Source organism: Oncorhynchus mykiss, chromosome 25, assembly GCF_057628025.1.
Source record: "Oncorhynchus mykiss isolate SJ-2025 chromosome 25, ASM5762802v1, whole genome shotgun sequence".
NCBI classification, from domain to species: domain Eukaryota; kingdom Metazoa; phylum Chordata; class Actinopteri; order Salmoniformes; family Salmonidae; genus Oncorhynchus; species Oncorhynchus mykiss.
Genome location: NC_143046.1, coordinates 91087817 through 91100963, shown reverse-complemented (window position 1 = coordinate 91100963; position 13147 = coordinate 91087817). Strand labels below are relative to the sequence as shown.

General features: G+C 46.5%; 1 protein-coding gene across 4 annotated transcripts in view; it reads left to right on the top strand.

The window, feature by feature from the left end:
- The window catches only part of alms1 (ALMS1 centrosome and basal body associated protein), an 82631-nt gene that overhangs the window by 58282 nt on the left and 11202 nt on the right, over positions 1–13147 (top strand). For 2 of the 4 annotated variants that reach the window (XM_090221480.1, XM_090221478.1), the window contains 3 exons: positions 945–1002; positions 1829–1885; positions 5627–5726. In XM_090221480.1, coding sequence (XP_090077606.1) covers positions 945–1002; positions 1829–1885; positions 5627–5726 — 215 coding nt within the window. The remainder of the gene's footprint in view (positions 1–944; positions 1003–1828; positions 1886–5626; positions 5727–13147) is intronic. The other 2 variants (XM_090221481.1, XM_090221479.1) reach the window with 1 other exon arrangement.

Genomic DNA, 13147 nt, shown 5'->3' with positions numbered 1-13147 from the left:
ATACCAACCCTCCCCCTAGTCTCCCAACCTGCAGGTACCAACCCTCCCCCTAGTCTCCCAACCTGCAGGTACCAACCCTCCCCCTAGTCTCCCAACCTGCAGGTACCAACCCTCCCCCTAGTCTCCCAACCTGCAGATACCAACCCTCCTCCTAGTCTCCCAACCTGCATTTACCAACCCTCCTCCTAGTCTCCCAACCTGCAGATACCAACCCTCCCCCTAGTCTCCCAACCTGCAGGTACCAACTCTCCCCCTAGTCTCCCAACCTGCAGGTACCAACCCTCCCCCTAGTCTCCCAACCTGCAGGTACCAACCCTCGCCCTAGTCTCCCAACCTGCAGGTACCAACCCTCCCCCTAGTCTCCCAACCTGCAGGTACCAACTCTCCCCCTAGTCTCCCAACCTGCAGGTACCAACCCTCCCCCTAGTCTCACAACCTGCAGGTACCAACCCTCCCCCTAGTCTCCCAACCTGCAGGTACCAACCCTCCCCCTAGTCTCCCAACCTGCAGGTACCAACCCTCCCCCTAGTCTCCCAACCTGCAGGTACCAACCCTCCCCCTAGTCTCCCAACCTGCAGGTACCAACCCTCCCCCTAGTCTCCCAACCTGCAGGTACCAACCCTCCCCCTAGTCTCCCAACCCGCAGATACCAACCCTCCCCCTAGTCTCCCAACCCGCAGATACCAACCCTCCCCCTAGTCTCCCAACCCGCAGATACGAACCCTCCCCCTAGTCTCCCAACCTGCAGATACCAACCCTCCCCCTAGTCTCCCAACCTGCAGGTACCAACCCTCCCCTAGTCTCCCAACCGGCAGGTACCAACCCTCCCCCTAGTCTCCCAACCTGCAGGTACCAACCCTCCCCCTCAGTCCCCCACCCCTCTTCAACAACTTAACACAATAGGTTTGTTAAACATGGCTGATTGCACCGTCTTCTCTCCCAAGGCACAGCGGCGTTTCAAAGAGCCGTTCCCAAGAAGGAGATGGTGCAACGATCTAGACAGTAAGCCTGGATCGATGTCGACTTTAATCACCTCTGCTTTTTAGCATTAAACATTTTGTGCTTTTCATTTTGAATGAGGATGTCTCTCATGTGAATCATTAACAAGTGGAAATAAATGCAGGTTATTTTCCATAAACCTATTACATTGATGTTGTTTACCCTCTCGTAACCCCTCCCCTCTTCTGTTTCCCTCTCGTAACCCCTCCCCTCTACTGTTCCCCTCTCGTAACCCCTCCCCTCTTCTGTTTCTCTCTCGTAACCCCTCCCCTCTTCTGTTTCCCTCTCGTAACCCCTCCCCTCTTCTGTTTCTCTCTCGTAACCCCTCCCCTCTTCTTCTGTTTCCCTCTCGTAACCCCAACCCTCTTCTGTTTCCCTCTCGTAACCCCTCCCCTCTTCTGTTTCCCTCTCGTAACCCCTCCCCCCTCTACTGTTTCCCTCTCGTAACCCCTCCCCCCTCTACTGTGTCCCTCTCGTAACCCCTCCCCTCTTCTGTTTCTCTCTCGTAACCCCTCCCCTCTTCTGTTTCCCTCTCGTAACCCCTCCCCTCTTCTGTTTCCCTCTCGTAACCCCTCCCCTCTTCTGTTTCCCTCTCGTAACCCCTCCCCTCTTCTGTTTCCCTCTCGTAACCCCTCCCCTCTTCTGTTTCCCTCTCGTAACCCCTCCCCTCTTCTGGTTCCCTCTCGTAACCCCTCCCCTCTTCTGTTTCCCTCCCGTAACCCCTCCCCTCTTCTGTTTCCCTCTCGTAACCCCTCCCCTCTTCTGTTTCCCTCTCGTAACCCCAACCCTCTTCTGTTCTCCTCTCGTAACCCCCTCCTTGTGCTATCAGACAGTCAGGTCAGGAACAGGAAGCAGGCTTTAACAACAGGGGGGCCAGGAGGAGGAGGTAGGTTACACAACATTGATAACCCTAACCCCCCCCCTGTGCTGTCAGACAGGGCAGGAACAGGAAGCAGACATTAATAACACTGAGACCAGACAGGAGGGACACAACTGACACTTAAACCAACTATCCAAAACCTCAAACTGACCCTTTACCTAAACCTAATTGAGATATGTTCTGGGGCGTCATGCGTGTCCTTATAGCCTCTACTAGACAGAGGAGGAGGTAAGTCACAGGTCAGACAGCATGCATGGATAACCCTGGTTCAAAAAGCCGGTTCACCAGCAATGTGTCTTGTGTCCGTCTTATCCTGCCATGTGTTAACCAGGAGCCTATCTGTAAAGGTTTCCGAATGGTCTCCCTGACTCACCAGGCTTCTGCCACCAGGCATCTGTCATCAGGCTTCTGTCACCAGGCTTCTGTCACCAGGCTTCTGTCACCAGGCTTCTGTCACCAGGCTTCTGCCACCAGGCTTCTGTCACCAGGCTTCTGCCACCAGGCTTCTGCCACCAGGCTTCTGCCACCAGGCTTCTGCCACCAGGCTTCTGCCACCAGGCTTCTGTCATCAGGTTTCTGCCACCAGGCTTCTGCCACCAGGCTTCTGTCACCAGGCTTCTGTCACCAGGCTTCTGTCACCAGGCTTCTGCCACCAGGCTTCTGCCACCAGGCTTCTGTCACCAGGCTTCTGTCACCAGGCTTCTGCCACCAGGCTTCTGTCACCAGGCTTCTGTCACCAGGCTTCTGTCACCAGGCTTCTGCCACCAGGCTTCTGCCACCAGGCTTCTGTCACCAGGCTTCTGTCACCAGGCTTCTGTCACCAGGCTTCTGCCACCAGGCTTCTGCCACCAGGCTTCTGCCACCAGGCTTCTGTCACCAGGATTCTGCATTATTCACAGTTCACATGGGCCTCCCTGCAGTGCATACTGCATGTATCCATCCCCTTTACCAAAGAGCTGCCTCTTGTCCGGTTCACCGAAGACACGCCCCTCCAAACATTATTGGAATGATCCCGTCCTATCAGGCCACATCAACAGGAGTCCTGGGGTGTCTCTGTCTTATTGAGAACAGGTCCCCCACACAATACAATTTACAGGAGCCTATGTGTAAAGACGTCCTCAGGACAATGTTGACTGTCGACACGCCAAACATTTTTACTGTTGTTAGTACTCGTTACTGTAGCCTATGCTATTTAGTAAACTGTAGTATCAATCCACAATGGACTAGAATATTCCGTGCCCCCAGAGACCGTCAATAACCTGCAGAACTGGAGACAATGGCACGCGTTGATTGGCCAAGCCCTCGTCACACTCCAATTTCTTTATTAATCGAAATCCAGCCGTTTCTCCCCACCACCGCCAGCTAATTCCTGCTGTGAAAATAGCCAAAGTATTTCTGACACACCAACTGGACCTACAGGGCATTCTGAAAGTATTCAGACCCCTTCCTGACTTTTTCCACACTTTGTTACGTTACAGCCTTATTCTACAATGGATTAAATAAATAAAATATCCTCAGCAATCTACACACAATACCCCATAATGACATCACAATACCCCATAATGACATCACAATACCCCATAATGACATCACAATACCCCATAATGACATCACAATACCCCATAAAGACATCACAATACCCCATAGTGACATCACAATACCCCATAAAGACATCACAATACCCCATAATGACAAAGCGAAAACAGGTTTTTAAAAATAGAAATAAAAAACACGTACCTTATTTACATAAGTATTCAGACCCTTTGATATGAGATTTGAAATTGAGCTCCGGTGGATCCTGTTTCCATTGATCATCCTTGAGATGTTTCTACAACTTGTTTGGAGTCCACCTGTGGTAAATTAAATTGATTGGACATGATTTGGAAAGGCACACACCTGTCTATATAAGGTCCCACAGTTGACAGTACATGTCAGAGCAAAAGCCAAGCCACGAGGTTGAAGGAATTGTCCGTAGAGCTCCGAGACAGGATTGTGTCGAGGCACAGATCTGGGGAAGGGTACCAAAACATTTTTGCAGCATTGAAGGTCCCCAAGAACACAGTGGCCTCCATCATTCTTAAATGGAAGAAGTTTGGAACCACCAAGACTCTTCCAAGAGCTGGCCATACCGCCCGGCCATACTGAGAAATCGGGGGAGAAAAGCCTTGGTCAGGGAGGTGACCAAGAACCCAATGGTCACTATGACAGAGCTCTAGAGTTCCTCTGGAGATGAGAACCTTCCAGAAGGACAGCCATCTCTGAAGCACTCCACCAATCAAGCCAGACGGAAGCCACTCCTCAGTAAAAGGTACATGACAGCCCACTTGGAGTTTGCAAAAGGCACCTAAAGGACTCTCAGACCATGAGAAACAAGATTCTCTGTTCTGATGAAACATGGCACCGTCCCTACGGTGAAGCATGGTGGCAGCATCATGCTGTGGGGATGTTATTCAGAGGGCGGGACTAGGAGACTAGTCAGGATCGAGGGAAAGATGAATGGAACAAAGTACAGAGAAAACCTTCTCCAGAGCGCTCAGGACCTCAGACTGGGGCAAAGGTTCACCTTCCAACAGGACAACGACCCCTAGCACACAGCCAAGACAACACTGCCGTGCAGCAACGTCCCCCCCCCATCCAAGCTGACAGAGCTTGAGAGGATCTGCAGAGAAGAATAGAAGAAACTCCCCAAATACAGGTGTGCCAAGCTTGTAGCATCATACTCAAGAAGACTCGAGGCTGTAATCGCTGCCAAAGGTGTTCTAACAAAGTACTGAGTGAAGGGTCTGAATACTTATGTAAATGTGATTTTTCAGCTGGTTTTTTTATCCATTTGCAAAAATGTATATAACCTGTTTTTGCTTTGTCATTATGGGGTATTGTGATGTCATTATGGGGTATTGCTTTGTCATTATGGGGTATTGTGATGTCATTATGGGGTATTGCTTTGTCATTATGGGGTATTGTGATGTCATTATGGGGTATTGTGATGTCATTATGGGGTATTGTGATGTCATTATGGGGTATTGTGATGTCATTATGGGGTATTGTGATGTCATTATGGGGTGTTGTGATGTCTCTATATGGTGTTGTGATGTCATTATGGGGTGTTGTGATGTCATTATGGGGTGTTGTGTGGAGATCCATTTTAGAATAAATCTGTAACGTGACAAAACGTAGAAAAAGTCAAGAGGTCTAAATACTTTCAGAATTAACTGTATAGTGCTACTGCTAGCGCTAATAAACTGTATAGTGCTACTGCTAGCGCTAATGAACTGTATAGTGCTACTGCTAGCGCTAATGAACTGTATAGTGCTACTGCTAGCGCTAATGAACTGTATAGTGCTACTGCTAGCGCTAATGAACTGTATAGTGCTACTGCTAGCGCTAATGAACTGTATAGTGCTACTGCTAGCGCTAATGAACTGTATAGTGCTACTGCTAGCGCTAATGAACTGTATAGTGCTACTGCTAGCGCTAATGAACTGTATAGTGCTACTGCTAGCGCTAATGAACTGTATAGTGCTACTGCTTGCGCTAATGAACTGTATAGACTAAGACTCGACGCTAAGCCTTAGCCCTGCCTCAGCCTTGCCTTAGGTTTGTTAAAATAGAGCCCAAGGAGTGCTGCTGGTCAGAATACATTATATCTGGAAAGGTAATGTTTATCTATCTCACCGTATCTCCCCTCTCCTCCCCCTCTCTCATCTCTCCCCTGTCATCTCCCCCCTCCTCCTCTCTCCCCATCAGGATATATGAGCAGCTGCCAGAGGTTCAGAGGAGGAGAGAGGAGGAGAAGAGGAGAGAGGAGTACCGCTCTTACAGACTCAACGCTCAGCTCTACAACAAGGTAGTAGTTCAAACCCACAACTCTACCGCACGGGTCCTGGTCAACAGTAGTGCACTACCCTATGGGTCCTGGTCAACAGTAGTGTACTAGATAGGGTCCTGGTCAACAGTAGTGCACTACCCTATGGGTCCTGGTCAACAGTAGTGTACTAGATAGGGTCCTGGTCAACAGTAGTGTACTACCCTATGGGTCCTGGTCAACAGTAGTGCACTACCCTATGGGTCCTGGTCAACAGTAGTGTTCTATATAGGGTCCTGGTCTACAGTAGTGTTCTATATAGGGTCCTGGTGAACAGTAGTGTTCTATATAGGGTCCTGGTCAACAGTAGTGTTCTATATAGGGTCCTGGTCAACAGTAGTGTTCTATATAGGGTCCTGGTCAACAGTAGTGCACTACCCTATGGGTCCTGGTCAACAGTAGTGTTCTATATAGGGTCCTGGTCTACAGTAGTGTTCTATATATAGGGAATAGGGTCCTGGTCTACAGTAGTGTACTATATATAGGGAATAGGGCCCTGGTCTACAGTAGTGTACTATATATAGGGAATAGGGTCCTGGTCAACAGTAGTGTTCTATATAGGGTCCTGGTCAACAGTAGTGTACTATATAGGGTCCTGGTCAACAGTAGTGTTCTATATAGGGTCCTGGTCAACAGTAGTGTTCTATATAGGGTCCTGGTCAACAGTAGTGTTCTATATAGGGTCCTGGTCAACAGTAGTGTTCTATATAGGGTCCTGGTCTACAGTAGTGTTCTATATAGGGTCCTGGTCTACAGTAGTGTTCTATATAGGGTCCTGGTCAACAGTAGTGTTCTATATAGGGTCCTGGTCAACAGTAGTGCACTACCCTATGGGCCCTGGTCAACAGTAGTGTTCTATATAGGGTCCTGGTCAACAGTAGGGCACTACCCTATGGGTCCTGGTCAACAGTAGTGTACTATATAGGGCCCTGGTCAACAGTAGTGTTCTATATAGGGTCCTGGTCTACAGTAGTGTACTATATAGGGAATAGGGTCCTGGTCTACAGTAGTGTACTATATATAGGGAATAGGGTCCTGGTCTACAGTAGTGTTCTATATAGGGAATAGGGTCCTGGTCAACAGTAGTGTTCTATATAGGGTCCTGGTCAACAGTAGTGTTCTATATAGGGTCCTGGTCAACAGTAGTGTTCTATATAGGGTCCTGGTCAACAGTAGTGTTCTATATAGGGTCCTGGTCAACAGTAGTGTTCTATATAGGGTCCTGGTCAACAGTAGTGTTCTATATAGGGTCCTGGTCAACAGTAGTGTTCTATATAGGGTCCTGGTCTACAGTAGTGTTCTATATAGGGTCCTGGTCAACAGTAGTGTTCTATATAGGGTCCTGGTCAACAGTAGTGTTCTATATAGGGTCCTGGTCTACAGTAGTGTTCTATATAGGGTCCTGGTCAACAGTAGTGTTCTATATAGGGTCCTGGTCAACAGTAGTGTTCTATATAGGGCCCTGGTCAACAGTAGTGTTCTATATAGGGAATAGGGTCCTGGTCAACAGTAGTGTTCTATATAGGGTCCTGGTCAACAGTAGTGTTCTATATAGGGTCCTGGTCAACAGTAGTGTTCTATATAGGGCCCTGGTCAACAGTAGTGTTCTATATAGGGAATAGGGTCCTGGTCAACAGTAGTGTTCTATATAGGGTCCTGGTCAACAGTAGTGTTCTATATAGGGTCCTGGTCAACAGTAGTGTTCTATATAGGGTCCTGGTCTACAGTAGTGTTCTATATAGGGTCCTGGTCAACAGTAGTGTTCTATATAGGGTCCTGGTCTACAGTAGTGTTCTATATAGGGTCCTGGTCAACAGTAGTGTTCTATATAGGGTCCTGGTCAACAGTAGTGTTCTATATAGGGTCCTGGTCAACAGTAGTGTTCTATATAGGGTCCTGGTCTACAGTAGTGTTCTATATAGGGTCCTGGTCAACAGTAGTGTTCTATATAGGGTCCTGGTCAACAGTAGTGTTCTATATAGGGTCCTGGACTACAGTAGTGTTCTATATAGGGTCCTGGTCTACAGTAGTGTTCTATATAGGGTCCTGGTCTACAGTAGTGTTCTATATAGGGTCCTGGTCTACAGTAGTGTTCTATATAGGGTCCTGGTCTACAGTAGTGTTCTATATAGGGTCCTGGTCAACAGTAGTGTTCTATATAGGGTCCTGGTCTACAGTAGTGTTCTATATAGGGTCCTGGTCTACAGTAGTGTTCTATATAGGGTCCTAGTCAACAGTAGTGTTCTATATAGGGTCCTGGTCTACAGTAGTGTTCTATATAGGGTCCTGGTCAACAGTAGTGTTCTATATAGGGTCCCGGTCTACAGTAGTGTTCTATACAGGGTCCTGGTCTACAGTAGTGTACTATATAGGGAATAGGGTCCTGGTCAACAGTAGTGTTCTATATAGGGTCCTGGTCTACAGTAGTGTTCTATATAGGGTCCTGGTCTACAGTAGTGTTCTATATAGGGTCCTGGTCAACAGTAGTGTTCTATATAGGGTCCTGGTCTACAGTAGTGTTCTATATAGGGTCCTGGTCTACAGTAGTGTTCTATATAGGGAATAGGGTCCTGGTCAACAGTAGTGTTCTATATAGGGCCCTGGTCTACAGTAGTGTTCTATATAGGGTCCTGGTCTACAGTAGTGTTCTATATAGGGTCCTGGTCTACAGTAGTGTTCTATATAGGGTCCTGGTCTACAGTAGTGTTCTATATAGGGTCCTGGTCTACAGTAGTGTTCTATATAGGGTCCTGGTCAACAGTAGTGTTCTATATAAGGTCCTGGACTACAGTAGTGTTCTATATAGGGTCCTGGTCTACAGTAGTGTTCTATATAGGGTCCTGGTCAACAGAAGTGTTCTATATAGGGTCCTGGTCAACAGTAGTGTTCTATATAGGGTCCTGGTCTACAGTAGTGTTCTATATAGGGTCCTGGTCTACAGTAGTGTTCTATATAGGGTCCTGGTCTACAGTAGTGTTCTATATAGGGTCCTGGTCAACAGTAGTGTTCTATATAGGGTCCTGGTCTACAGTAGTGTTCTATATAGGGTCCTGGTCTACAGTAGTGTTCTATATAGGGTCCTGGTCTACAGTAGTGTTCTATATAGGGTCCTGGTCTACAGTAGTGTTCTATATAGGGTCCTGGTCAACAGTAGTGTTCTATATAGGGTCCTGGTCTACAGTAGTGTTCTATATAGGGTCCTGGTCTACAGTAGTGTTCTATATAGGGTCCTAGTCAACAGTAGTGTTCTATATAGGGTCCTGGTCTACAGTAGTGTTCTATATAGGGTCCTGGTCAACAGTAGTGTTCTATATAGGGTCCCGGTCTACAGTAGTGTTCTATACAGGGTCCTGGTCTACAGTAGTGTACTATATAGGGAATAGGGTCCTGGTCAACAGTAGTGTTCTATATAGGGTCCTGGTCTACAGTAGTGTTCTATATAGGGTCCTGGTCTACAGTAGTGTTCTATATAGGGTCCTGGTCAACAGTAGTGTTCTATATAGGGTCCTGGTCTACAGTAGTGTTCTATATAGGGTCCTGGTCTACAGTAGTGTTCTATATAGGGAATAGGGTCCTGGTCAACAGTAGTGTTCTATATAGGGCCCTGGTCTACAGTAGTGTTCTATATAGGGTCCTGGTCTACAGTAGTGTTCTATATAGGGTCCTGGTCTACAGTAGTGTTCTATATAGGGTCCTGGTCTACAGTAGTGTTCTATATAGGGTCCTGGTCTACAGTAGTGTTCTATATAGGGTCCTGGTCAACAGTAGTGTTCTATATAGGGTCCTGGACTACAGTAGTGTTCTATATAGGGTCCTGGTCTACAGTAGTGTTCTATATAGGGTCCTGGTCAACAGTAGTGTTCTATATAGGGTCCTGGTCAACAGTAGTGTTCTATATAGGGTCCTGGTCTACAGTAGTGTTCTATATAGGGTCCTGGTCTACAGTAGTGTTCTATATAGGGTCCTGGTCTACAGTAGTGTTCTATATAGGGTCCTGGTCAACAGTAGTGTTCTATATAGGGTCCTGGTCTACAGTAGTGTTCTATATAGGGTCCTGGACTACAGTAGTGTTCTATATAGGGTCCTGGTCTACAGTAGTGTTCTATATAGGGTCCTGGACTACAGTAGTGTTCTATATAGGGTCCTGGTCTACAGTAGTGTTCTATATAGGGTCCTGGTCTACAGTAGTGTTCTATATAGGGTCCTGGTCAACAGTAGTGTTCTATATAGGGAATAGGGTCCTGGTCAACAGTAGTGTTCTATATAGGGTCCTGGTCTACAGTAGTGTTCTATATATGGTCCTGGTCTACAGTAGTGTTCTATATAGGGTCCTGGACTACAGTAGTGTTCTATATAGGGTCCTGGTCTACAGTAGTGTTCTATATAGGGTCCTGGACTACAGTAGTGTTCTATATAGGGTCCTGGTCTACAGTAGTGTTCTATATAGGGTCCTGGACTACAGTAGTGTTCTATATAGGGTCCTGGTCTACAGTAGTGTTCTATATAGGGTCCTGGTCTACAGTAGTGTTCTATATAGGGTCCTGGTCAACAGTAGTGTTCTATATAGGGAATAGGGTCCTGGTCAACAGTAGTGTTCTATATAGGGTCCTGGTCTACAGTAGTGTTCTATATAGGGTCCTGGTCTACAGTAGTGTTCTATATAGGGTCCTGGACTACAGTAGTGTTCTATATAGGGCCATGGTCTACAGTAGTGTTCTATATAGGGTCCTGGTCTACAGTAGTGTTCTATATAGGGTCCTGGTCTACAGTAGTGTTCTATATAGGGTCCTGGTCTACAGTAGTGTTCTATATAGGGTCCTGGACTACAGTAGTGTTCTATATAGGGTCCTGGTCTACAGTAGTGTTCTATATAGGGTCCTGGACTACAGTAGTGTTCTATATAGGGTCCTGGTCTACAGTAGTGTTCTATATAGGGTCCTGGTCTACAGTAGTGTTCTATATAGGGTCCTGGACTACAGTAGTGTTCTATATAGGGTCCTGGTCTACAGTAGTGTTCTATATAGGGTCCTGGTCAACAGTAGTGTTCTATATAGGGTCCTGGTCAACAGTAGTGTTCTATATAGGGTCCTGGTCTACAGTAGTGTTCTATATAGGGTCCTGGTCAACAGTAGTGTTCTATATAGGGAATAGGGTCCTGGTCAACAGTAGTGTTCTATATAGGGTCCTGGTCTACAGTAGTGTTCTATATAGGGTCCTGGTCTACAGTAGTGTTCTATATAGGGTCCTGGACTACAGTAGTGTTCTATATAGGGTCCTGGTCTACAGTAGTGTTCTATATAGGGTCCTGGACTACAGTAGTGTTCTATATAGGGTCCTGGTCTACAGTAGTGTTCTATATAGGGTCCTGGTCTACAGTAGTGTTCTATATAGGGTCCTGGACTACAGTAGTGTTCTATATAGGGTCCTGGTCTACAGTAGTGTTCTATATAGGGTCCTGGTCAACAGTAGTGTTCTATATAGGGTCCTGGTCAACAGTAGTGTTCTATATAGGGTCCTGGTCTACAGTAGTGTTCTATATAGGGTCCTGGTCTACAGTAGTGTTCTATATAGGGTCCTGGTCAACAGTAGTGTTCTATATAGGGTCCTGGTCAACAGTAGTGTTCTATATAGGGTCCTGGTCTACAGTAGTGTTCTATATAGGGTCCTGGTCTACAGTAGTGTTCTATATAGGGTCCTGGACTACAGTAGTGTTCTATATAGGGTCCTGGTCTACAGTAGTGTTCTATATAGGGTCCTGGACTACAGTAGTGTTCTATATAGGGTCCTGGTCTACAGTAGTGTTCTATATTGGGTCCTGGTCTACAGTAGTGTTCTATATAGGGTCCTGGACTACAGTAGTGTTCTATATAGGGTCCTGGTCTACAGTAGTGTTCTATATAGGGTCCTGGTCTACAGTAGTGTTCTATATAGGGTCCTGGACTACAGTAGTGTTCTATATAGGGTCCTGGTCTACAGTAGTGTTCTATATAGGGTCCTGGTCTACAGTAGTGTACTATATATAGGGAATAGGGTCCTGGTCTACAGTAGTGTTCTATATAGGGTCCTGGTCAACAGTAGTGTTCTATATAGGGTCCTGGTCAACAGTAGTGTTCTATATAGGGCCCTGGTCAACAGTAGTGTTCTATATAGGGTCCTGGTCAACAGTAGTGTTCTATATAGGGAATAGGGTCCTGGTCTACAGTAGTGTTCTATATAGGGTCCTGGTCTACAGTAGTGTTCTATATAGGGTCCTGGTCTACAGTAGTGTTCTATATAGGGTCCTGGTCTACAGTAGTGTTCTATATAGGGTCCTGGTCTACAGTAGTGTTCTATATAGGGTCCTGGTCAACAGTAGTGTTCTATATAGGGTCCTGGTCTACAGTAGTGTTCTATATAGGGTCCTGGTCTACAGTAGTGTTCTATATAGGGTCCTGGTCTACAGTAGTGTTCTATATAGGGTCCTGGTCTACAGTAGTGTACTATATAGGGTCCTGGTCAACAGTAGTGTTCTATATAGGGAATAGGGTCCTGGTCAACAGTAGTGTTCTATATAGGGAATAGGGTCCTGGTCTACAGTAGTGTTCTATATAGGGTCCTGGTCAACAGTAGTGTTCTATATAGGGAATAGGGTCCTGGTCTACAGTAGTGTTCTATATAGGGTCCTGGTCTACAGTAGTGTTCTATATAGGGTCCTGGTCAACAGTAGTGTTCTATATAGGGTCCTGGTCAACAGTAGTGTTCTATATAGGGTCCTGGTCAACAGTAGTGTTCTATATAGGGTCCTGGTCTACAGTAGTGTTCTATATAGGGAATAGGGTCCTGGTCTACAGTAGTGTTCTATATAGGGTCCTGGTCAACAGTAGTGTTCTATATAGGGAATAGGGTCCTGGTCTACAGTAGTGTTCTATATAGGGTCCTGGTCTACAGTAGTGTTCTATATAGGGAATAGGGTCCTGGTCTACAGTAGTGTTCTATATAGGGTCCTGGTCAACAGTAGTGTTCTATATAGGGAATAGGGTCCTGGTCTACAGTAGTGTTCTATATAGGGTCCTGGTCAACAGTAGTGTTCTATATAGGGCCCTGGTCTACAGTAGTGTTCTATATAGGGTCCTGGTCTACAGTAGTGTTCTATATAGGGTCCTGGTCTACAGTAGTGTTCTATATGGGGTCCTGGTCTACAGTAGTGTTCTATATAGGGAATAGGGTCCTGGTCTACAGTAGTGTTCTATATAGGGTCCTGGTCAACAGTAGTGTTCTATATAGGGAATAGGGTCCTGGTCTACAGTAGTGTTCTATATAGGGCCCTGGTCTACAGTAGTGTTCTATATAGGGTCCTGGACTACAGTAGTGTTCTATATAGGGTCCTGGTCTACAGTAGTGTTCTATATAGGGTCCTGGTCTAC